Source organism: Danio rerio, chromosome 6, assembly GCF_052040795.2.
Source record: "Danio rerio strain M-AB ecotype USA chromosome 6, GRCz13ab, whole genome shotgun sequence".
Classification (NCBI taxonomy): Eukaryota; Metazoa; Chordata; class Actinopteri; order Cypriniformes; family Danionidae; genus Danio; species Danio rerio.
In genome coordinates, this window is record NC_141026.1 from 18,279,409 (window position 1) to 18,306,467 (window position 27,059).

A 27,059-nucleotide genomic window follows, 5' to 3' on the forward strand; every position below is an offset into this window, starting at 1 on the left:
GTATTTGATTTCATTTAATTTCGATAGCTCAATCAGTGTATGGTGATGTCGCAGTATTGATGAAAGCTGATTGGCCAATTGATAATTACCCCGGAAATTAAATTTTTATACATTTTTAATTTAATAACAAGAGCTTTTAATTAGAACTAATTGGATTTATACCCCTTTTTGCCTATTTGTATTTTACAATTTTAGTTGCTATAGCAGCGCGTGTTACGATATGAATTCTGACTGCATATAAAAACAATAAAACCTATCGCAATCTGTTGGTTGAGAGACGAGGCGACTTTGCAGAGCATTTCTGTGCGAATCCTGAGATTTCTGAAGCTGTTGGAGGATTTCTCAGAGAAAAAGACTTATTTTAAAGAGCACAATTTCTCTAATCATCTTTATTTTAGTTATTTTTCTGATTATTTTTTTAAATACAATTTTGTTGCTGTTTTTTCATTCCTTCTTCTTCTTCTTCTTCTTTACTTTGTTTTACATTTATTTTCATATTTGTCTGTTTTTGTCTGTTTTATTGCAGGTTGGAGGAGATTGTCCATGTCCCACATGGGTGAAGAAAGAGGAGGTGAGTGTTTTTAATCTTTCATTTGTTTGTCATTGTATATCACTGTATGATGCTGTATGATGTTTGACTAATATGAAAAGGATTACAGAAGTTAACAAAAAAGATTCATTAAAAATGTTTTGATATACAGAAGATACACGGGACGGCACCACTGAGCTTCCTGGTTTTTTGGCTCCTGTGCCTTCACATTTGGCTGATTCTGCATCCACAGACCAGAGGAACAGCAAGAGGAAAAGGCAGAGCAGCAGCCAGCAAACACTGTCCACCTCGTCCAGCAGACCAGCCAAACGCTCTCGCAGAGGTCAGCACAGCTCATCTTCTAGATCTTATGGCTCAGAAATGAAATGATTTGTCATTGAAGAGACCGCAGCATGTTTTCTCTTTCTCTCTTTTCTTCATTTCTTGTGCTCTTCTGTGTTGCAGACTTGTACCTGAAGGGCCCGTTGCTGGGACGAGGTGGATTCGGCTCTGTGTTTGCTGGGATGCGCAGGTCTGATGGACTGCCAGTAAGAGATTTTCTTCCCTCCTTTGTTCAGACATGCTTTAGAAATGTTGCTGTCAGTAAATGTCATGTGTCACAATCAGGCAGGTGTGATTTACTCTGCTTTTCCTGTCTGCAGGTGGCCATCAAGTACGTTTCAAAGGACCGGACCCCCGAGCGACTGAAAGTTGTATGTTTTGATGTGAATCTGTTGTGTTTGCTGTGTTTGATTGAGTTCTGGATATAATGGAGGGTTTGTCCTGCAGGATGGTCAGGGTCGGCTGCCGCTGGAGGTGGCATTGATGACCCGTGTCACATCAGCTCCTGCCTGCCCCAGTGTCCTGCAGCTGTTGGACTGGTTTGACCGTCCCAGACGCTACATCCTGATCCTGGAGCGACCGGATCCTTGCCAAGATCTCCAAAGCTTCTGTGAGGAGAACGGCTGTCTGGATGAGCGTCTGGCCAAGAAAGTGCTGGTGCAGCTGATTGCGGCCCTAAAACACTGCGAGAGCCGCGGCGTCCTGCACCGGGACGTCAAACCAGAAAACCTGCTGATCTCCACAGAGTCCCAGGAAATCAAGCTGCTGGACTTCGGCTGTGGAGATCTGCTGAAGCGCTCGGCCTACAAATACTTTGCAGGTGAGTTTGAGTTACAGAAGGAAACGTTCTGTTGATGTTTGTGAACTTCTGCTGATCCACTAAAGGGAATTTGTCTGTACTGGAGCATGTTGAGCAGATGTTTGTGGTCTTCTTATGTCTCTCAGGCACTCCTGCATACGCTCCTCCCGAGTGGTTTCGTAGACATCGCTACCATGCGACTCCAGCCACAGTCTGGTCAGTAGGAGTGACGCTCTACAACATCCTGTGTGACCGTTTCCCATTCAGAGGCGCACAGAGGGTCACGTCCAGAAGCAGACTGACCTTCCCTAGGAGCTTGTCAACAGGTAAGAGATTCAGACACATTCAGAGATAGCCTGGCGAGCGAGCAGAAGTGTGTTGTTGTGTGTTTCTGAAGACGGTGTTGTGTGTAACAGAGTGCCGTCAGCTGATTCGCTGGTGTCTCAGTGCAGCACCGGCTGATCGGCCCAGTTTAGATGACATTGAGAGCCATCCCTGGTTGCACTGCACAGGTGGCCAGTGACATTACACTTATCTAAATCCAGCAGTCATGGCTTGGGTTGCATTGTCAGGTTCAGTGTAGATAAACGCTGTCAATGATTTGTAGAAGGAGAGCAGGAGGGGCAGAGGAACTGAGGAGAACAGATCCTGATCCTGAGCTTCCTCTGCTGCATCTGTGAGGCTCTGTGTGAAGCTGTACGAGCTGAAGACACACACACACACACACACACACACACACACACACACACACACACACACAAGCTAGTCTACAGTAGACAAATGTACAGTTTCTAGACCACTTAGAGAAAAACGGGGACAGATGTTAAATAAATCATAAACAATAAAGTTATTTTATACGCAATTACAGCAGTTTTTTTTGTCTTTACTGGTTTCACTAAAATGTAAATGTTCAAACCAAGGGCAGCACTGTGACTCAGTGGTTAGCACTGTAACCTCACAGCAAGAAGGTCGCTGGTTCGAGTACCAGCAGGGCCAGTTGGCATTTCTGTGTGGAGTTTGAATGTTCTCCATGTGTTGGCATGGGTTTCCCCCACAGTTCAGTGACATGTGGTTTATGTGAATTGAATAAACTAAATTGGCCATAGTGTGTTTGTGCATGTGAGAGTGTGTGGATGTTTCTCAGTACTGGGTTGAAGCTGGAAGGGCATCCGCTGTGTAAAACATATGCTGGATATTTTGGCGGTTCATTCCCCTGTGGTGACCCCTGATGAATAAAGGGACTAAGCTGAAGGAAAATGAATGAATGAACACAGACACTGGAGGAATTAGGAGACTCTGTTCAGTCAGATATGATCATGCTGTCTGTAGTGTGCTGAACTAACTAGACCAAACCTTTATTTGCAAAATTTGATGTCTGAATTTAAAACATAAAAATCTAAACTAGCCGAATTGTTTTACTTAAACACAGATCTGTCGATAATAAACTCAGTAAATGTCCATACACGCATGCTGATATTTAACAAATGTTATTTTATTTTGAGTGATCTTCAATTTTAGGTAAAAAAGAAAAGTTTCTATGAGAATTTGAAATGAACAATATTGTGTTTTTGTGGACATTGAACTACAAAATTTCAACATTGAAGAGTGCTGAATAGTTTTTTGATAATCTTCAATTCAAAGTTAGAAAAAATACAAATACTAAACTTCTTACGAGAATTTAAAGTAAACACTACTGTGTTTTTCTTCTTTTGTGCACATCAAATTGCAAATTATCCCAATATAGCGCAATAAATCTCTTTTTAGGACGATCTTCAGTTTCAGGTTAGAATACAATTATAATTTTGAAAGTAATTTAAAATGTACATATTGTTTTTTCATGTGTAGGTCAAAGTTTCAACAGCTCAATCATTTTAAAAAGCATGTGCTCAAACTAAAAGAAGTAAAAAAGTGCTTTTGTGGTGCAGGGTCACGTCTCTCCTCAGTAAGTGATCATAGACAACACAAGGGGGCAATGTTCAGCACAGAGAATCACAATTTAACTAAAACGTATAAGACAGCGTGTTTTTCATCATCTCAACAGTTTGTCTAATGAAACACACAATAATTTAACATTTATTTTAACAAATACAGCGCATAGTGTTAATAACATTGTTTACTCTACACTTTGTACCGTGATCATGATGATTGTTTGTTATGAGCAGGGCCGGATTTGATGATTTGGGGGCCCTAAGCAATTCGAGTCATGAGACCCAGAAGTCCTTCAGTAATAAGCACTTTTCATATTTGCTTATTTATTTAGCTGTCTTTATCTTATAGCACTCTGTCTTCCTTTCGTTATTTTTATCTGAACACAATCTCTACATTTTAAAGTATTTGTTTGCTTAAAATGAGTTCACAACTAAAATTAATGAACAAACTATTTGTTTTCTGAAACTAAATTTTCATCTGATTTGACTGCTGGACTGATCCATGATTGGGGGTGGGGGGACTCAATTGCACACATGTACTGATTAAAGTAAATTTGTATTTGTTAGAGCCTTATCCTACAAAATACGACAGGAAATGAGATTATATATAATTTATAGAAACTGTTATTAGTATTTATTGTTGCCTCCAGACTTCCTTGGGGCCCTAACTTCAGCTGCTTACTTCGCCTATTGGTTTAATCCACTTTAAACCCTGCTGTTGTCATTACTAAAGATATTAAGTCAATATAACTTCATATTAATAAAAATACCAAGTTTTGGCATCAAAGGTGTGTTTAACTTACTCATTAGGCAGCAAAAAACTTTAATTCATATTGTAAGTTCTCTAAACTTAACATTTAAATTTCTTTAAATGATTCACCATGTCTCTGTTTAAAATGATTGGTTGTGCTTGAGATTCTGCCTTGACAACCGCACTGATTGTTCAATATATGTTATTTGACTCAAGGTGGTCATTTTGCTTGTGATGCTGAATTCTGAAGCGCAGCAGGACAGAGGCACTACCTGAACCCATCTGACGAAAGAAAAAAGTTAAATTAGTCAGTAGATATTTAAATGCTGATCTACATTTTTCTTAATTGATATACACGCTGGGGCAACACAGTGACTTAGTGGTTAGCATTGTCGACTTACAGTAAGAAGGTCGCTGGTTCGATTCACGGCCGGGCCAGTTAGCCCTTGTATTTTAAGTTATCTGTGCTTAAAAATTTAATTTAATGAAGAGACCATATTTGGTCAACTCAATTAATTGAATTGTAGAGTTGTAGATTTGAGTATTCTCAACTTATTAGTGTTTACAGTGTGAGTCAAAGAGTCATTCTGTGATGCTGCAGTGATGCTGAGTAAATAAGAGATCAGCTAAATCATCTAATAAGTAAAAATACAATTCCATACATATTCAAGTATAAATCACTGGCGCAGAAAACAAACAAAACCTACGTGAGACCAAGAGACTTTATTAAAAGAAAAATCATGAAATTAAGTCATACAATGCGTCATTCAGCAGCAATTATAACTTAAAGATTGTAGTCAGTTCTTGTTTTCTTAGACCTGTAGGGTCCAGCCAGTTGGTCCAATGACGGTATCCAATGGTGGATGAAGGTTCACTGCATGTTCGGCCTTTCCAGTGCACAATGTTGATCTATATTAAACTTAACTCATATCTGACTCCAATTTTAGTATGAGGTAGTTTAGAATATTAATATATTTATCCTCGTTTTATCTGACTCCAATTATAAAACATTGAGAAGGTTATTTTGTTTCCGTTCACATTAATTTAGATTATGATTGAATATTCTTTTGATTTGTTATTATACCTTATTCTCATTTATTCAGATTCCTATAGCATCTCGAGTCTTGCACCGGCCAGGTATACAATCTCTTAATACAAGCTTGTCAGTCTTGGTCATTAAACAGAGGCGATTAACCACTCTCCTAAAAAGGCAGAACCCTACTTACTCAATTTAGGAGATTTTTATGTGGTCCCCATAGATCTGTTATCTACTTAATCAAGACAAAGTATTTTAATAATAATCGCGCAGGATTATACGTTTGTAGATGAAGGCCTAAATATCCACATTTAAAGTAGTTTCAACAATATTTTGTTGTTCTAAATAGTTGGCCTTTTACAGTCCAAGTATACTTGAATAAATGCCAATTTATTAGTCGGATCTCTAACAACATTGTATAGCGTGCCACGCTGCTCCGTCTAACTTGTTTTATTCCGTTACTAACCTGTACAGTGGCTTGTAGTGCTATGGACAACAACATTTATCAGTGATAATAACACGAGGTTTGAATAATTCAAAACATAATTTATTAGTCAGGTAAATGTATTATGCCAAATTCAATCAGTCATTTCATAAACGATCAATACAAAACATCAAATTATCAAAGACAAATCCAAGATGAAAAAGATGCATTCCTGACTTCAAAAATATACATAACATGGATCAAACCATGTTATGGGCTGATCTGGTTAGGCAGAATCGCGCTGAATCTTTCTCAGACCTTACCTTAAATAATCCAAGAATTCCCTCAAGAAAGGGGGTGTGAATAACAAAAGGCATTCACACTTAGGGAAAAGTCACACCCTTCATAGTGGTTCAAAAGATGCCTGAAGTTATATATTTATTGTTTTGATTATGTCTATTTCTGAGAGAACGAGACCATTGTACCAATCGCACTGAGACATTTCAAATGATATCAAACATGATAGTTAAAGTCAGTTTGGTTAATCTAGAACATTCAAACATTGAAATGACCATATGCGTGAGTTGGGGGGATGAAGCTGAGTTTCAGCATACTCAGATGCAATTGCAACAGGAACTGGTTTTTCCCGCATTCCCCCCTGGTGGGTTGTGGAGTCCATTGGCCCTGTTTTCAGCTCATGTTTTGAATTGTCAAAGACATCAAAAATATTTGTAATATTTCAATTCTTACAGACCTAAAATAAATGATTATCTTTGCAAAACGCATGATCTATTTTGTATATGGTGACATAACCTGTTATATGATGTTATACTGGATAAAGACTGCCAAGGGTGTTAAGACATTCAGAATAACACTATTTCAGACTCAGAATATGGCCATGATTATACAATTATAAGTCACTGGAGCACAATTAACTGTCTTTAGAAATAGAAATGACAGAAGCAAATACATATTTATTTTTACCTTCATAAGTATCCTTGCAATGACGTGAAAATGAGATCACAATGAAAAATGAGATTTTATGTCATATTATTAATCACATAAAATCATACAGCAGTCAACACTGAAATCCATACATAATACAATACGTTTGAATTAATCCCATTTCTGTGATATAAATAATAAACATTCTGAACAGAGAACTGTAACATTGAGCAAATACAGCAGAGATACAATAGAACTCACAATGTAGTCACTATCTATTAAAACCAAGATTGGAAAAAAAAGAACTTGAATTTATTTATTATACAAATTTAACAGCAAATGACCTGTTAAAAAGTCACAACATTACATTCAAATCAGCTTCTGTTACTTGCTGCTTTACTTTAATCACAGTTGCGTTGCCCAAAAGGGTCAGTTCTTACATGATTAAATGAATCTTTCTTAAGTATGTCTGGACGAATGTGACACCGTCACACTTTCAGTTCTCCAAGTCAATGCAGCACATCACGGTAATAAACAAAGATGTAAACAAAGTACATTGCTTTATGAACTATTACAATTACTTGAAGCGCAGTCAACATTAATGAAGTTGAGCCAAGTAAAAATGTCAAAGATTAAACAATCAGGCCCTTCTGAACGCTGAAATAAATCATTAAACACTGACTATCATCTGGTTTGTAATCAACAACTATTTTCAGACCAAAGAATATCATGCGCTGAATGAAACAAACTGTGTTACAAAGAATAAATCAAGAATAAATGTCACCTTCAAATGTAAAACATCATTTTGTTTTCTATAAAAAGCGATTAGTTACTTTAATGAAGGGATCAAAACTGCTGCCTTAAAAGTGACCAATTGACTTCCCTTAAAATTATGAGAACCTATTAAGTTGACTTAACTTACCTTTTTATAGTCAACTAATTGCTTTTTACAGCGTAATTAAAATGAGATTTCATTTTTCTCAAAATCACAACATTCATGACTGCCCGTTTCGCCACTTACAAATTTAAAATGAAGCATATTTTCATACAATTTATTGCTCACATTACATGTATGATAACTTAAATACATTTGAATATACTGTATAATATGAATAAAACAATTAGTTTGAAATAAATTAGAGTAATAACCGCTAGACATTCAGCATGCTAAGTTTCTGTGCTATAACTCTAAACTAGATTTAATTAAGAATTATTCTTTCCTGCAACTGCATTTTCAAAAAAAAAAAAATGTTATCCTGGCAATACTGACCACCACCAAATTCAACCACACTGCTAAGAAAAAAAAAACTGCTGCTGCCACTACTGCTATGCTAACTACTAACACTACTACTACTACTACTACTAATGATAATAATAATATATTTCCTAAATAAAAATCAGTATAGAATTATTTTTGAAGACAAGATAGAAACATTGGTTTAGTGAGGATCATTAAAAAGTGAGCTTAAGCTTTAAAAATAAATCTGTAATAATAAAAGATTGTTGTAATTTTACTTTATTTTTTCATCAATTAAATTCAGCCTTGGTATCTATAACACTTTTCTTTAAACTTTTGCATTCCTTTACGTTTGATTACAGTATTTTTTAAAATAAATATATTAAGTACATTTAATTCAGAACTTACACACATCTGTGTTTAGCATTTATTCTGTTACTTGCTTTGAATCTCACCTGGCGTTTATAAGATACTGTGCCAGGCTGATGTTGGCAGGTGTTCCAGTAATGGTGATCTGTCGGTTTGATGACCCCTCCATGGCATTAGCAATTTTGATCTGAGCCCCAGACATCTGACGGATTTCATTAATTTTGGTGCCCTGATGTCCAATTATACAGCCTATTAGCTGAAAATATAAAGTAGACAGATTAAAATGAGTTCAAGGCCTGTTCTTTACATTCTTCTTTGATTAGGGGTATAACGATACATCATAATGTGAAACTGTGAAATATAAATGTGCTGATGTGCATCGCTTATGTAAACGATAGGACTTGCAATACTGAACTTGTTTTTTTTGCAGTACTCGGCTTATTGTATAAGGTATATTTCACCCAAAAAGGTCAATTCTGTTTTCCTGTACACTCTAAAAACTGCTGGGTTGAAAACAACCGAATTTGGGTTGTTTTGGTAACCCAGCGCTGGGTAAAAAAGGGACAAACCCAACGCTGGGTTACTTTAACCCAGCAAGTTGGGTTACAAGTTTAACCCAGCATGCTGGGTTGTGATTTTAACCCAACTATTAGTTAAAAATTACTACACTGCTGGGTTGAATGTAACCCAAAATGGGTCAGAAATTTAATCTAGAAACTGATAATTAAAATCACTAAAATAAAAACAATTCTACAGCAATACATAGTTGTTCAGTAATGGAATTTTATTTATGACAAAAGATAAAATGTGTCCAAATGAATTTAAGACATTTTTCCCATCTGCACCTCAGCATTAACCCTTTGACTGCCTGCTCTACCAAATGGTTGACCATGTTTTTACTATTTTAAATAATGACTGTTAAAGTCATAAGAAAGAAGATGATTTATATATATATATATATATATATATATATATATATATATATATATATATATATATATATATATATATATTTTTTTTTTTTTTTTTTTTTTTTTTTTTTTAATTGGTCTTACACATAATTTTTCAGATTTTTCATAATTCTGGTACTTTTACCATAAACATGCATATCAATCATTTGGTAGAGGTTGATATTTTAGAAATTATAAAATGTGTTAAAATGTACTGATTGTGTTCAATAGCGACATTAGCAGTTGAGAAATGCAATCCAATTTTTTTTTTTCTTGAAAGGGTAGTTAAAGGGTTAAGACGATTTCTATGAAAATTTATCAAACTGTATCACAGAAACACTGACTAAAGTTCAGTAACTATGCATCAGACTGAAATCAGACAAATTACCTTAAGAAAATGCATATTTGAAATACATTCAAAAACATTTGCATCATGTATAAATCAGGAATCATCAGTAAGAGGCAATTGCAATGTTATTGCAGAGTAGAGAAAAACAATAGTATAAGGAAGTAATAATGAAAATGCTTCTAAATGACTGAAGTCAGAAAGTAATTTGAGCACAAACATCAACATATTCTCATATAAATCATCAACTGCAATGCAGAAAAAAATATGTGAAAGTAATAATGAAAAGGCATCAAACAGCTTGAAAAAACAAAACAAACAATAAAAACTAAGAAAATACAAATTTTATATTAAGAAAAAATAAGAAAACATTTTATAACTTTCCTTTAACAATTATGTGCCAACATCAATATATGAGATATAAAGCAATCATCAGTAAGGATGATCAAGTTCAATGTAAATGCAGTTTTGAAGAAAAAACAGATATAAAAGTTAAAATGAAACCTGAGGATGGAAGCATTTTTAAACAAATTTGAAATAGGAAAACTTTTTTTAACTTTTACTCGAACAATCATGTGCAAACATCAATCCTGAGATATAAAAGAGTCTGTAAGAAACATTAGTTGTAATGTAACTGCAGTGTAGAGTGTCTTTAAAAAATATCTAGTCCATTATTATGTGCCGTCATCATAGCAAAGAAAAAAGAAATCAGTTATTAGAAATGAGTTATTAAAACTATTCTTTAGAAATGGGTGTCATGGTGGCACAGTGGGTAGTACGATTGCCTCACAGCAACAAGGTCGGTGGTTTAAGCCTCAGCTGGGTCAGTTGGTGTTTCTGTGTGGAGTTTGCATGTTTTCCCCGTGTTTGTGTGGGTTTTCTCCGGGTGCTCCTTTTCCCCCACAATCCAAAGTACAAGTTAAAGAACACAGAATCCAAGGAAGCAGTGAGGTCACAGTATTAATGATTACTGTTTGTCAGCAAAAATTAATGCTAGCAGAACCCTTACTGCTAGTGTCTCCTCCCCAGGATGTCCATAAACCACAGTCTGCCACACCAGGGAACACTGCTTGGGGTAGTTCACACCAAAGATGTAGAATGCTTTATAGCAAACGTCCACTTTAGCAAGTAATGTACTTTGCAATAATAAATAGCACAGCACATGAGCAAAGGCTTGAAAGAAGTGGTGGTCTCCAAGGACGAGAACATGAGGAAACTCAATAGATTCTTGAATTCAATGGATGAAGATACTCAGCAATATTGGTCCCAATCTGAAAAAATAAATAGAATTAAGATTTATTAAAAACTCAAAAGTGTAAAAGTTAAATATCTTTAGAGTTAACTTTAGAACACCTAAAATACCTTTAGAAGCAATTAAGGCCATAACACACCAAGCTATCAGCCAGTGTTGGCATTAGTTAACCTCTGACCATGGCACCATGCTGCAATTTTTTGGCCCGAGTGAAGATGACAATGCAACAACAGGTTTGCCTAAGGAACTTTTTTTAATAAGTAATAGTAAGGCAAGATGAGCATTTGAAATTATTAAGTATTTAATTGTGTTTTCTTAATGAGAATAGATAAGACCCTTCTTCCTGAGCTGGGACTGTTTGCAACCGTATTTGTATTATTTGAAGCCGCATTTAAATTTTCTTTAAGCACTTCAAAAATGAGGCACAATCTCAGTCCATGAAGATGGATAAAATTGCTGAAATATTTTCCTAAAAAAAAATCTTTCTGACTGAAGAAAGAATGACATGAACATCTTGGGTGACAAGGGGGTGAGAACATTATGTGTGAATCTTTTGTTGGAAGTGGACTTCTCCTTTAATGAAAATAATTGGCTTACAGGCCATTTAGAGTTTGTTGCATTCACTATCTATATAAAGCATCTTACCAGAAAAAAATTGATAAACCATAGCTGTGACCAAATCACAACTTTCACAAAACCGTCATCTTTTTATGTTTTACGCAGCAGATGCCCTTTCAACTGCAACCCATCACACTCTCATTTACACACACACTATGGACAATTTAGCTTACCCAATTCAGCTACACCGCATGTCATTGGACTGTGGACGGAAAACCCATCCGAGGCTCAAACCAGCGACCATCTTGCTGTGAGGCGACAGCACTACCCAGTGCGCCCCCATGCCACCCTAATAACAAACATAAAAATAACATTTTCATTGTTAATAAAATAACTAAGACAAGCATTATGCATTAAATGCATCATTATGCATCAAGAAACCTTTAATTGAATCCTTACCCTCTGAATTCTATTCAAATTGACCTAAAAACGAGGAAAGGTTCGCTCCTGTGCTAAAAATAAAACAAGAGAATGTCACTAATTGCATGAACAGCAGATTTTAAAAAATAACCAGACAAAGACAAATTGGCATTAAAGTTTAATCTCTCAGTTTGAAGTGTTGAAGTGGCTAATGATTACTAGGGCTGCCCCCTAATAATTGAATAACCATTAGTCAACTAAAAATTTATTATTCATTCATTCATTTTCTTTTCAGCTTTGTCGCTTTATTAATCTGGGGTAACCACAATGGAATGAACCACCAACATATCCAGCATAAGTTTTATGCAGCAGATGCCCTTTCAGCTGCAACCCATCACTGGTAAACAAATACTCATTCACACACATACACCATTGACAATTTAGTCTACCCAATTCACCTTTACCACATGTCTTTGGAAACCGGGGCACCTGGAGGAAACCCACGCGAACACGGGGAGAACATGCAAACTCCACACAGAAACGCCTATTGACCCAGCCAAGGATCGATCAAGTGACCTTGTTGCTATGAGGCGAATGTGCTACCCACTGCGTCACCATGCACCCCAAAATTTATTAGTTGCAGAAAAAAAGTCCACACTGGCAAAGTCAATGTATGCTGCATGAATCCGCTGTGTAAAAAATATGCTGGATAAGTTGGCGGTTCATTCTGCTGTGGCGACCCCAGATTAATAAAGGGACTGAGTCAAAAAGAAAATGAATCAATGAATAAAAGGTTTATTAATAAATCTGTAATTATTCAACTAATGCTTCAAATAAACATCACAAGTCAACCAGACAAATGTTTAGACAAGGGCAGCCCTAATGATTACAATGAACCAAGTAAAATATTATTACATACCTTCAAATGTGGGGATTAACTCCTCAAGATTGCATTCTTTTAGTTTGATTTTCACGAAATTATCCATCTGAAAAAGAATAACAAATAAAAGCGTTTAAGCAAAATTAAGTAAAAAAAAGATCATGTTAGCCAAAAGTCACTATATCAAACAAATACTCCTAAATGATAATAATTATCCAGGGTGTCACATAAAACGGATGTCAAACTTTTTCTTTTTGCAGTCGAAGATGATTAGGTTGGAATTAGCCTTAGCTCAGACATTTCCGTTTGCATGAAACGACCCTTACATACAGGATTAATTAAAGATATGTCAAATCACGTCTAGAATGTAAAATGCTCATAGTAAATTAATAACATTTGCTATTCAATGTACAGCTAAACAAAATGTACATGCAGAGCAGGACAATTATTGTATATATTTTGATTAAAAAAAAACATTGTTAGAGAAGCTGAATTCAACACTTATGCATCAAAGTATTGTCACAAAAATCCATGAACAAACTTAAGAAATACAAGAGCAAAAATACTACTTACTGCTTTACAGTTAACACCTCAGAAAGATCACAAATCACAGTAACGTTACTTACTGTCATCACCTAGCCAACATAAAAATCTGTGTCATTCAAAAGGCATTTTATTACAATAAAAAGCTCCTAAATTATCCTAGGTGTTGTGTTTATAAAGTGGTCATCAAACATGCTTCACGTTAGTTCCATTAGTTACCTTATACGTTTCAAGCTCCTTCCGATGCCATGCGCGCTTTCCCGTCCACCGATCAACAGGCTGGCTGTGAGGCGGAGCAGCAGGTCGGGCGTGAGGCGAGCACAGGTCAGGCGTCAGGCGGAGCAACAGCTCGGGCGTCAGGCGGAGCAACAGCTCGGGCGTCAGGCGGAGCAACAGCTCGGCCGTCAGGCGGAGAAACAGGTCGCCGTCAGGCGGAGAAACAGGTCCGGAGAAACAGGTCGGTCGTAAGGCGAGCACAGGTCGGCGGTGAAGCGGAGCAGCAGGTCGGGCGTGAGGCGGAGCAACAAGTCGGCCGTCAGGCGGAGAAACAGAAAAAAAAGCGCGTGTATATTATACTAAATAAACTAAATGTGTTATTTCTTATGAAAATTGTTAAATACACACTAAATAACTTGCGTCTCAGACAGAATTTCACTCGCTTCCCCTCAAAGACAGCGCAAAGAAAATGGCGGTTTCTCACGTTGATGTCCCTGCATGTTGACGTGACGTGCGTGCTCTCTTTCACATCTGCGTTCCCAACCCAGCACTGCTGGATTATAGATAAAGACCGATTTTCAACCCAAATTGGGTTGAATCAACCCAATTTTGTTACCCAGCAGTCTCAACCCAGCATTTGGGTTAAAAAAACCAACCCAGCGTTTTTTAGAGTGTATTACGCTGATAATGCTGTTTCATGGCCGTGAAATCACACGTTTGTTTACCACAGAGATATAACAGATGATACATTTGTAAATAATGTTCACTTTGTTGCACAGAGAGAGATTCCTTTGCTTCATAAGACCTCAGTGCATCGTCAGGACTTGAGTGTATCGTTACACCCCTATCTATGATACAGTTTCCCCAAAAACTGCCTCTCAAAGTTCATGAGTACTGGCCTGTGAACTGGCATCCACACCTATTAACAGAACAAATGCAGGAGAACTGAGAAATACAGAGAACATTGAACACAACAATAAGCTTGGTTAAACTCTGCAACTGTCCAAATCTGTTATAAAACTCTAATAAATCTAATGGAGAATTTCCTGATTTACAGTAAAATACTGTTCATTTTTACAAAGCGACTGACATTCCAGGAGTTTCTAATGGCACTTCACATTTAACTCTTTATTCACTTTTATTTACTGATTGTTCTTAATTGTTCTTATAATAAACAGGTTCATGTTAAATTTTGTTATTAATTTTAGGTTTTTGTTCCATGTCTCAGGGATGTCAATGGCAAGCACCGAGGAATGTCATGCAGCTCACACTCCCAAGAAAGTGCCAACTTCACCCCAAAGTACTCCAGCTGATATGGGGGTGTTTTGGAGAAACTCAGGTTTACCTGTTTGCTTCAGCCAAGACCGGCCACTGCTCCGCTCAGCACAGATGCACTGGCTCACTGCTGGCTTCGGACATGTGTATCAGGCAAGTTTGCGTTTCCCTAGTGAGTCTTCTTGTACAGACCCTGGGCAAGGTCAGGGAGGACGAGGAGCAGATCTTGCTGGTTGCACCACACTGGCCCACCCAGACCTGGTTTCCAGAACTCACACTCCTCGGGACAGACCCTCCCTGACAGATTCTCCTGAGGAAGGACCTACGTCCAGATCAGAAAAAGGAGAAGGTAGTTGGAATTTTTATATATTTAAAGAAGGCATTTGATACAATAAATGATAATATATTGGTAAACAAATGATAAAGGTTTGGTATTAGAGAAGTAGCCTTGGACTGAATAAGCAGTTATTTAAAAAATAGGCAACAGTTTGTGGAAATTGGCAACCATAAATCTTCATATCTAAATGTAAAGTGTGGCATAGCACAAGGATCAGTTTTAGGTCCAATATTGTTTATAATTTACATGAATGATCTGTGTAAGATATCAGAGTTGTTTAAGTTTATATTATTTGCAGATGATAAAAGTTTCTTTTGTTCTGGGGATAATTTACTAAAACTTATGGAGTTGATTAAAACAGAAATTAATTAATTAAAATTATGGTTTGACTTAAACAAATTGTCATTAAATATAAGTGAAACAAAGGTTATGTTATTTGGAAATGCAAACAGCTGAAGAGTGAAAAGTAGCCTACACACAGATTTGCAAACCCCACAAGTTACAACATAATGGCGCCGATGACAGCGATCATGACATGTGGTGAATGTTGATCCGTGTTTTCGGAGAAGGTGCCTGAAGCTCGATGCGTTGCATTCACTGCGTGTTCAGCGCAAATGTCCGCTAAATGTGAAATCTAACACTGTACACATCATCGACAAAGAAGCTCGCCTTTGCTAAGTTTAAACTGAATCTGCGGCTCATAACAAAGAGCAGTATTGTGCTGGTGATCATCACGAGAATCCTGCTCTGCCTGCTTATAAATTAGTGCGCTGACTCGCCTGCTTTCCACAAACAGAAGAAAGAAAATCAGCTCATAACAAGACTGAGCATTTAAAATGACACAAACCCAGATCAAAACCTTTAAAGAGTGATAGAAGTGAGACTTTTATTACTTTCTTTTGTCCATTCTTTCTTGAATTACTAACTAAAAACAGTTTTGCAGCTTTCAGCCTTGAATTAAATGATTTATTATAATCTTTTGTTTGTTTTGTAGCAGAAATATTATTTATTAGATAAAAACAATAGTGCAAAACAAAAATATTTCTTACTGCAATGCTTCATTTTAGTTTGATGCAAACCATGAATTTATTTATAAACTTACATTCAAGCACATTCAGGGCAGCACGATCATGAGAGATGTAATTCATTGTTAGTATTATTGTCATCATTAATATTTAATAATGATTAGACATACATTTTTGAATTATTGCACACAAATATCAATAAGTCATCTCAGCATTATTAGATAGTTGTTTCTGGTTTTTGTTAGTCCTAATTGATGTTGTTCAAATACAATCAATCCCTTAAAATACAAAAAGTCATTGGACTGATGGAAAATGTGGGCTATTTGGAACATACAAATCCTTTATATTTAAAATGAAAGATACTCAAGTTCAAAGATTTGGTTCAATTTAAAACAGCACAATTTATGTTTAAAGCTAGGAATGAATTACTTCCAAAATGCATGCAAAAATTATTTGAAGAAAGACAAGAGGGATATAATCTGAGAGAAGAACTAAGGTTTAGGAGGTTGAAAACAAGGACAACTTTAACAAGTTTGTGTACGTCTGTCTGTGATGTGAAATTATGGAACAGTCTAGATCAGACTCCCAAACAATGTCAGGATAATAATCAATTGAAAAAGTTGTATAAATGTATATTATTAAAGGAATATAATGATGAAGGTGATTGAAAAAGGATAAAGCGAGAAAGGTATGATGAAGTTTTAATTAATGGCTATTTGCAGTGAATTTTTTTCCTTTGGGTCTGTTACAAAATGTAAAGGTACAATTGGAATCAAACATATAATTTGTCAAAGATATCAAAAGGATAAAATATATTTTATGAAAAAGAAGAGATCAGTAAAAGAAGAAATCAGTTTAAGTAATAGACGAATGATGTGTGTGGTGATGGGGTGGGAAAATAATAAGCTTGTGCTTCATCCCACTCCATTTTCCACCATGTTGAAATGTATTTTTTGTTAATGATGTTTTATGTGTGATATTTCTGTTTGAAAATTAATAAATCAAATCAAATCTCTGAAACCTTCATGTGTGATTCATAGACATGACATAGAAACCTTAAGTGACCTGCCAGCATCGGTAGCTGACCTCTCATGCCCTTTTGGGATCACTCTGTGGTCCTCTGCGCACTGCAAAGAGAGCCACTTGATTCAGTATCTTTAAGTTTTCTTTTCTTGAAGACAGCTCTGCTCATCACACTGGCTTCTATTAATAGAGTCCGGGACCTGGAGGCATTTTCTGTCAGCAAATCATGCTTGGAATTTGGGCCAGCTAACTCTCACATTGTCCTGAGACTCTGGCCTGGCTATGTGCCCAAGGTTCCTACCACTCCAGATCAGATAGTGAGACTTTAAGCATTGACCCTGGAGGAGGCTTACTTAACCCCTCCATTGCTGTGATGAGGTCGCACACTGGGTGTTTACGTGGCCCAAACAGAGCATTCTCTAGTCTGTTTTTTTTTCTTTTTGTTTTATTTTGCTTTGTGTCTGTTTTGGCAGTCGGCAGAAGGAAAGTGCCATATCAAGCAGAGGCTGGCACACTGGGTTGTGGATGCCATCGCCCTTGTGTATCATACCCAAATCAAGGTGTGTCCTCAGGGATAAGTGCACACTCAACTGGAAGTCCCGCATCCTCCTGGGCATTAGCAAGCAGAGCCTCTCTAACAGACAACTGTAGAGCTGCGGCTGGGCAACACTTAAAACATTTGTGAGATTCTACTATCTCTGAGTACATGTACATGTGATTTCTCAGGTTTTTTTTAATTTTTAATAAATTTGCAACAATTAAAAAAAAATCACATTGTCATTATGGAGTATTGTGTGTAGAATTTAGAGGTAATAAATAAATTTGACTCATTTTGAATTAAGGTTGTAACATAAAAATGTGGTTAAAGTGAAGCGCTATGAAAACTTTCCAGATGCTCTGACTGTACTGATACTTTACATTTGTCCATGACAGGGTTGACACAATGTGAGGTTTGTTTACTGTTTTTCTACTTGCAGATTATTTGTAAAAAGTGCAGGAGCTTGACCAACATTCATTTCTTACAGTCTAAGGTCTAATTAATACAACAACTGTGGTTTAATCAAAACTCTCAAACAATTTAGTCTCGAAGGCACTTTATAGTGAGAATGACCCTTATACAATTATATATATCCGGGTGAGTAATATGTAAGGTGGAGTAAAATGTCATGTGTAGTTAAAGGTATGTAAGGGTGTGTATTTACCACCACCTACTGGAAGTTTTAGATTCTTATTTTGAAGATTATTTTCATTTTAAAACATCTTTTTGTCATAAATGCAGTAAAGTACAATTAGCTGAATTGTTTTCACACATATAAAATAAACTTGTCATCATTTACACATTTTGTGCCATTTAAATCAATTTCTTTTTTATTGTAGATTATTTTGTGTGTTTACTTGCTGCTTTTCACATTTAACACAATGATGAATTGAAAATTTTCGCTTTTTCGAGTCAATTTTATAACATTAAACATGGAATTTTCTCAATAATTTGCATTAATTTAATTCAGGATAACCAATAACTTTATAGTAGTCACTTCTTTTTATTTTTCCTCAGGATCGTAAGTTTTACATGTTTGATGAAATGATCCTTTCATTTCAATGTGTTTTAGTGAAAGTACTCGGCCATTTCAAGACACTGAAAACTTTTTTTTATTTTATTATTATTAAAATATTCTTTAAATGAAGGTTATTAATAAATATTTGACCTATAAATATTTAATTCTTAATGTCTGCAAGACTTATTTCGTGTTATTCTATGCGTGTGTGTGTGTGTGTGTGTGTGTGTGTGTGTGTTATATTTATTCCAGAAAAGAGCTTACAGTAGCTTGGTCCATCTGTAACTCCGGTCATTTTGAAGTTTCTTCCGGTCATTCAGGCAACATCTTCTTTCTGGGCGTCAGGCCAATCTTCTGCTGTCCAGAATCAGGTGGTTTGTCTTGGTTGGGCATCTCAGCTGAGATCTCTCCACAATGGGTGACCCCACAGTAGCTGTGAAGTACCAGTGGCGTGAACCATTTGGGTGAACTCATTTTTTAAATGTAATCCTAAGATTTTTTTTGAAGTTTTTTGTTTACAGTTTTGACTTTGATATTGACTGATCTAATGTTTATGCACAAATATATTAAAATAAAGCATTCTGCAGAAAACATTCATTTAAGAGAGATCTTTGAGGAGTGTGTTTATGCATATATATGCTTCAGTGTGAGAAAAGCTAGTCTGCTTGCATGACCATTGCCAGGTCTGGGCTGTTTTATTATTAATGTAATATTAAATTAAATTGTTAATATTAGTTAATGTCCAGTGAGTTCACGTGAATTAACAATGAAACTTTATTTACATTAACTAATGTTAACAAATAATAAATACTGTAATAAATGTATTAGATCTTACCAGGTTTGACTTTTTTTTACAGTGGAATACTGGCAACAGTGTTAGTCAGTGTAACAGAGCAGTAGCGGAAACTAACTGGAAACTGCTTACAGTTAATTACTGTACTGTAGTTCTGTACTCACAGCATAATAGCTACTGCACACACATTAATGGTAAATCATATATACAGTAGTTATTGTAGTTTAACTCAAATTAATCAGTTTTCTGAACTGTTATGAAAAATAAAAAAGCAAATCAATTCTTCAGACAAATGTATTTTATTGTTTTGGCAGCAAACAAATATACAGCAGAAAATGTCTAACAAAATTAAACAAATCAGCAGGTTTGAAGACATTTTCTATTTACAATGAAACAAAAAGGTTCAATAATGAACAACACATGCAGTGTATATACAGTAGGACTTGTGTGTTGAAGTAGGGGGGGAACTCCAGGAACTGAGTTTGACATCGATGGTTACAGTGTTGGGGGTAACGCATTACAAGTAACACAAGTTATGAAATAATATGACTTTTCCAAGTAACAAGTAACACATTAACAAATTCACAACCTGACAGTGGAGGTCTGTGTGTGGATGGCTGTACAGTATGAATCCTTTGTTATGATTCCCTGTGAGGATTTCTGTGCACGTTATCTAACTGAGGAGATTAAAATTGAAGGATTTTAATGTGTATAAAATCTGCTTAGTTCCAGAAAGGCACATTACACTGTTTGCATCTGTACATTATGGCAAAACCAATAAAGATGAGTTGTCCAATTAATACATATACTTCAATGAAAGTCATGTAAGAAGTGTGAGGAGATGCTAACTAGCTAACGATGTAGCTTTCAAGTGCACAGTTCAGGATAACAACAATTGGATTTAACACACAGACATTATTTTAGAAACCCTCAAAATATTTGAACACATTTACTCCTTTACACTCATTGTAGATTCTTATTTAGAGCTTAAAACACATCAGACTCTGCATCTGAACTGACAGACAGAGAATAGAGCACACTCAGAAGTAAACAAATCAAACACCTGTGGCTCTCTTAAAGGACAACACATTTGTGTTTAGAATAAGACGGACAGCCAGTGTATGTGTGTGTTAATGCCTAAACCATTGTTTTCTGTCTTAAAATAAATGCAACTCTCTATAAATAGCCACATAAAGCATCAGAGTAGATGAACAGTAATTTACCATTTATTACCACAGTTACTACCTGTAATGGCTACATAAAGTAAATTACAGTCATTTATTCTTTGCATGATCTAATTTCATACAAATCCTGCTGGTTTTACAGTAAAATACTGTTTCCTTTCATTACAGCAGAACACTGGCTATTTTAGAGTTATTTACCGCATAATCTACAGCAAGGGTTAACAGTGTACAATTTAAATAACTGCCACAGAGAAGACATCTAACAATCTAAGCCCACCACCACCCCCTTCCTCTTGGAAGGACATCTATTTTTCATTCATTTATCCACCTATCTATTCAGTAAAATGACTAACCAGACCATCAGTTTCTAGTCATTGCTGAGGTGTGAGTCCCGTTTCTCCACATGCCCCAGTGAAATCTGACATACAAGACAAAAACAAGACTAACAAAACTCTACATGCTGCTGATCTCCAGCAATAAACAAATTTTTCTCCAGTGCTCTTCAGACATATCTCCTCTGTTCCCTTGTGACTCTCTTCTTTCTGCTTCACTCCAGTCTGCAAAAGACTAAGACAGCACCAACAGAGCCCTAACTGATGGCTGAGCTCCTGCAATGCACATGCGGTTCTCCGGCAATTTAAAAAAAAATCTCCACTGATGCTCTTGTGAGTCTCTGTCTTCTCCCTGCTGTATGTCCATTACCTACAATAAATAACAGCCACAGAGAAGACATCTAGCTAACAATCCATGTCTACCACTACCCTCTTCCTCTTGGAAGGACATTCATGCCATGCACCTATCCACCTGTTTTTAAAGGATACTCCTGACCATCAGTGTCCAGTCATTGCTGAGGTGTGTGATTCCTATATTTCTCCACAAGCTGCACTCCAGACTGTAAAAGACAAAGACAGGACTGACAGAGCTCTACATGCTTGCTGAACTCCTGCAGTGCACTAAATGTTCTCCAGCGTTCCTTAGACAAATCTCCACTGATGCTCTTGTGAGTTTCCTTCTTCTGTCTGTTGTGTGTCCATTACCTGAAAAAGAAACGCCTGCCGCAGAGAATACATCTATCTATCTAAAGCTGAGCTTAGACTACAGAAGTTTTAATCCAATTTATTTTGACCTCCTGAGAATCGGAGATGAAATCTTGTCGAGGACTTTTATCGGTTCCAATTCTCAGTGCAGATTATCTGGTAATGTGAGCCGTTTAAAGATAGAATCTTGCACCTCGCCATCTTGAACACAAATTGCAGCCTCCCTGATCATAGCAGACATTATTGAAATCCAGGATTTGAAATCGGGCTGATCACAGCAGTTCAAACCTATTCAGTATTAACAAAGCCATGAGCTGGAGAGAATCATGTTGCTTTCAATAAATAAATAAATATATCTGTGGCGAGGGGGTGTGGCCGAGAGCCGTGGGAACGGGGTGAGGCCACCGCGTAAGTGGATACACCTGCGGTGCGCACCTGCCTCGGATCCCACGGAAGGAGCTCTGGATCATAAAAGGAGGACCGATGGCAGAGGAAGGCGAGAGAGGACCGGGCCCGGGCATATTGTTTTACTTTTGCTTTCAGTTTGACGGCAGTCTCAGTGAGGAGCTGCCGTCCGTTTGTTTTGGTTTAGATGGCAGTCTCCGTGAGGAGCTGCCGTCATTGTGATTAATAAATATTTTAAACCTGCGTCGGTTCTCCGCCTCCTTCTTCCCGGCAGCCAAAGGGTCGTAAACTTCATTACAATATCCTTTTTTTCGAATAAGCTTGAATTATCCTTTATTATTAGCCAGATTTAACGTTATTCTTATAGCGGTGTGCAGATATTGATGACATGTGTAGCCGGGCACTAGAACGTTGCCAGTTATCTCCAAAACCCAAAATGATTCAACAAATTACAGTTTTTCTCAATGGCTTTGGTGCATTTCTCACAACACTATTTACATTTGCACAACAGTTAATGCATTTCTTAAAACTATTAGTCATTTGTGCACATCATAGTAGCAGTTTCTCATTCCTTCCAACAAATTGTGAATGCTTTTGGACATGTATCAATTGCTTTCATACAACTCTCTGCTGTTTATAAAATTATTATTCGCTTATGTCATGTCAGTCAAAATAAACTAAACTTGTGAATGCTGAAAAGTCATTCCATTTAAAAACTAATAGTCCTCATCTCATTACTTGAGTCATTACATACAAAAATGTTGAACAAGTTGTCGAAATCTGACCAGCAAATTTTATAAAATTTTTTTACATCTTTATTTTCCAGAAAATGTCTTCTAAATTGAACAATTTCATGAATGATTTACAGACCTGTGTATGTTGTAGGTTCAGTTGCAATTTGTACTTAATGTTTGAAAGTTGTGCACAGCACATATTGTTTACAGTTGTGCACAGCTCTGCCCAAAGGGAGTTTATGTTTGTTGTAAATAAGAGTGTATTTATTCTTTTGCCCAATGCTGTGAATAAATTAGAATCGCAAAGAGCATCTGCAGTAAAAATGTGAAACATACATATTCAGTGTCTTGTAATCAGATTCCTCACTAAATGCAGTGATGTCTAACTTTACTGTAGTTTTCAAATGGGTGAGCAAATAGTATATAGTGCTGTCTTGAGCACTTTCAGAAAGTGTCACCAAAATCAGACTTTATTGCATTGAAAAAAAAATAGAGCAAACTGTCATAATGAAAACATGACAAAGCCATTTGACTATCTTTTTATAAACACTTGCCAGGACTTTTCCTCTTGATGACACTGACACTCTCATTGACATCAATACTTGCTTTTGAGGAATGAGCTATCCATTTTGAGTAAGTGACTCACTTTTTCATGTTATCATCTAGGTTTAGCAGTTTGTGCTAATTGTTTTGAGAAATGCATTAACTTGTGCAAATGTAAAAAGTGTTGTGAGAAATGCACCAAAGCCACTGAGAAAAACTAAACTGTGTTTTTATACATTTATTTATTTATTTTTCTGTGATGAGGATAGAATGAGTTCAATAGCCTATAAAAATAATTATATCTTGTGTTCTGTGGCGCAGTTTTCATATTTTGTACTTTGCACACATTTAAGATTTGAGGTGGGCTAAAAAATTAGCCAAAGATTCTCCTCATGTGTTCACAGCAACCAGATTTCATTATCGGTTAGGTTTTTAAAACTCCTATAATCTGAGCCCAGCTCAAGCCCACCACCACCCCCTTCCTCTTGAACATCTTTCGGTGATAGGTGATTCCTGACCAGCAGTTTCTAACCATTGCAGAGATGTGACTCCCTAGATTCTCCACTCCACTCTGTAAAAGACAAAGAAAACATCAACAGAGCTCTACCTGCTTGTTCAATACTATCTATTCGTCCGTCCGTCCAAAGAAAATACCCGACTATCACTCTGTGAAAATGTAAATATATAAATTAAAATGTTTGATGAAGTAAATTTGATTCAACTTAAAAATGTAAGGCTGTACCTAATTTATCACGATAGACTTGTGATTATTGAGGTGTGTTTCCCTGTTCTTCCACATGCTCCGTACAAATCTGCAAAGAGAAAGATATCAGGTCTATAATTAATCTTACTACATTTCTTTGGAAACTAACTCCATTTTTCAGTCTGTTCAAGCAGTTCTACCTCTTTGCCGATTTTACATTTTCTTAAAAAACTTTTGCATGAATTTTAAATTATGAGAATTCTGAGAAACACAAAACAAAAATGTATAGAATTATCTGTTGTCTGAGACCTGACTCTGATGGCGGAGAAATAATGTTATTAAGTCTAACTTTCTTGACTCATTCATCATCTCTCCTTTGTGCTTCATACAAAAAAAGCCTCGTATAGTCAAAATATGATCATCCTCATATTACTTAAACAGTAGTTTTGCAGACTTGCAAAACTTACTGAGCGCAGACACCACTGCATTAAAGGCTGTTATTCTGGTTTTATGAGTGGCATGTATTTTTTTCAGTGTGCATGTTAAACAACCGGGATTCACAGCAGAAGTAGAAGCAGCGGTGTGTGAGGCACACAAGAATGGTTTTCTGCACACATGCGTCAGTTTGTTCTCGATTAAACTGTTGCTTTATTTACTGCATTGCCCCCTTTACTGGAGCACGTGCCTCCGTATATGGGGTCTAGCGACACCCCTGGTCAGTCTCCTTTTCTGTCTGTTGTGTGTTCATTAACTACAATTTAAATAGTTGCCACAAAGAAGACATCTTTCCAACTATCAATGCCCACCTCCACCCCCTTCCTCTTGGAAGGACATCTACTGTATTTACCATCTCACCAGCCATTCATTCATTAATCTATCATCCATCCATTAATCCAAAAAAATCTAACCAGGGGTGCGTTTCCCAAAACCATTGTTAGCCAACTAAGGTCATGCGCATCAAAGAAAGTCATGTGATTTTGTTTTAACAGATTATGTAAAAAACTAGGAGTGATGGTACAGCATAAGGCAAACAAGTGGACCGACCACAATGTAGAGCATCTGACATGTTGTTTTGGTCATTCTAAAATCATTCAGCCAAAGTTCATCCTTTGACTGGTTCAGTATTATTATCTCCAGGCGCAAGTCATTTATTATATAAGAGAAAGGACCACAGTGTCTTCTCCTACCACAGCAAATTCCCTTTTTCTTTTTTATATTTGGTGCCGGTTTATCAGGAAGTGACCAGTTTTGTTCTCTTAGATGGAAACAGTGCTTTATTCATAAATGTCTTATGCAATATTCCAGTTTTGTGGATAAATCTCTTTGGATGGAAACACAGCTAATGATAACTAGGTGTAAGTCTTCTTGCCACACACACTTGTCATCGTGGCTTTAATGTCCTTAGGAGACATCCAAATTCCAACTGCGCCAAGTAAATTAAATAAATAAACTGACCCAAGTGTTTCTAATCCCGCTGAGAGTGGACTGATGGATGTTGAGACAATCCCTCAGATCCTGCTCTTTCTGACCAGCGACAGGTAAACCAGGAACAGGAACCATTGGTCAATCAGTGGAAGGCATTGGCTCTGGTGCGGAGCAGGAGTCTTCATGACAAAAATGATGATCATTACCTGGTAAAGTTAACAGACATTAACATCTCTGGTGTATTTTGTAAATAACACATGACTTCAGATGAACAACAAATTCCACTGTATCTCACATTTCACAGTTTTATGGACAAACTTTAATTATATTATTATAAACATTTCTCAAGTAACATCTTATGACAAATATAAAATATATCCCAAGTAAATAACTCAAAAATGAAATTATAAACATGTAAACACTTTAAGGAAATAAACAGTTTTTTCCCCTTTAAAATACAAATATTACATTTCTTGTATAAAAATTTGTATAAATAAAACTTTGTGATCCTTTTTGTTGAAAATATAAAGTAGTGATGAACAATATATTGTTTGAGCATCGATATCGCAATGTGCGTATTTGCAATAGTCACAATGCAGGATTAATTTTAATAATGATTAAAAGATAAAAATATTATCAAAATTTGACATTATTTATCTAATGATGACCATGTTATTTTACATTTGATTGTTTCGTTTCTGTACTTGAATACTGTTCCAATCCCCAGAAAAGCATAAAGCACTGTTTATTTATTTATTATTGCTTGTAATTTGTTATAATTTATGCAGATGAACTGCATAGAAAAAGTCTTGATCATCCAAGTCGAGCTAAATTAATAAAATCTTTCCAAATATAGCTATTCAAATCATCTGGTGAAATTATATTCCTATCGCAATGTATATTAGAGCAAAACTAAAAAATTGCAATGTCAGATTTTTCCAATATCGAGCAGCCCTAAAATAAAGGAATTGACAACACTGCCAGAGAGTCTTTCTCAGCCTCACGCATGCTAGACGTGAGCTAACTACACCTACATTGAGGTATAAACAGAATAGAAAACTCTTTTTCAGTACATGATAATGATATATACATCATACCATCCAGCCCTACTGCATTTATTTATTGCTATATTTAGTTGAAAAATCTTATTATTAAACTTTTAACAGAGCAACTTAAACATATACAAGAACAAGGTACATAAAAAAAGAAAACAAATACAAGGTGAAATAATATTAATTAAAAAGAAAAAGGTAAAAGGTACGAAAAAATACATAAATAAAAATAAATAAGTAAATAAATAAATGAATAAATAAATAAATAAAGTTAGGGGAAAGGGGGGGGGGTTTGGGGGGATTACATTTTAGTATTTGGGTTAAATCTGTTCTCAAAATATGACAGGAAGGGTCTCCAAAGTTTGAAGAATCTATTATTTGAGTCCTGGGTGCTATATTTGAGTTTTTCAAGCTTTAGATACGCCATGACATTTTCTACCCA

At 36.2% G+C, this 27,059-nt stretch overlaps 2 protein-coding genes across 9 annotated transcripts in view; one reads left to right on the forward strand and one right to left on the reverse strand.

Annotated features, from left to right (window-relative positions):
• Window positions 1-27,059, reverse strand: part of LOC141386221 (serine/threonine-protein kinase pim-3-like) — a 35,298-nt gene that overhangs the window by 2,953 nt on the left and 5,286 nt on the right. The window contains exons 7-9 of one of the 4 annotated variants that reach the window (XR_015493474.1): window positions 25,596-25,771; window positions 24,180-24,249; window positions 22,970-24,008 (exon numbers count right to left, since the gene is read on the reverse strand). The exons of 2 other annotated variants lie outside the window; for them this stretch is intronic. Coding sequence is in view for 1 of the 2 variants with exons in the window: in XM_087257087.1 (XP_087113213.1) it covers window positions 25,704-25,771 (68 nt within the window). In the remaining variant the exon portion in view is untranslated. Of the gene's footprint in view, window positions 1-22,969; window positions 24,009-24,179; window positions 24,250-25,500; window positions 25,772-27,059 lie in introns of those variants that run through there. One more of the 4 variants, XM_087257087.1, reaches the window with a different exon arrangement.
• On the forward strand, window positions 266-18,524 carry LOC137488148 (serine/threonine-protein kinase pim-3-like). 5 transcript variants are annotated; one of them, XM_087257001.1, is made up of 9 exons: window positions 266-571; window positions 702-872; window positions 995-1,077; window positions 1,192-1,242; window positions 1,319-1,691; window positions 1,817-1,996; window positions 14,754-15,149; window positions 17,341-17,502; window positions 17,659-17,944. In XM_087257001.1, exons 1-8 carry the CDS (start codon window positions 544-546, stop codon window positions 17,370-17,372), a joined length of 1,314 nt encoding a protein of 437 aa, XP_087113127.1. In that variant the 5' UTR covers window positions 266-543; the 3' UTR covers window positions 17,373-17,502; window positions 17,659-17,944. The 5 variants fall into 5 exon arrangements, with proteins under 5 accessions (XP_087113127.1, XP_087113126.1, XP_087113128.1 ...); XM_087257000.1 differs by lacking the exon at window positions 17,341-17,502 and having other exon boundaries at window positions 17,659-18,524; XM_087257002.1 differs by lacking the exon at window positions 17,341-17,502 and having other exon boundaries at window positions 14,734-15,149; window positions 17,659-17,945.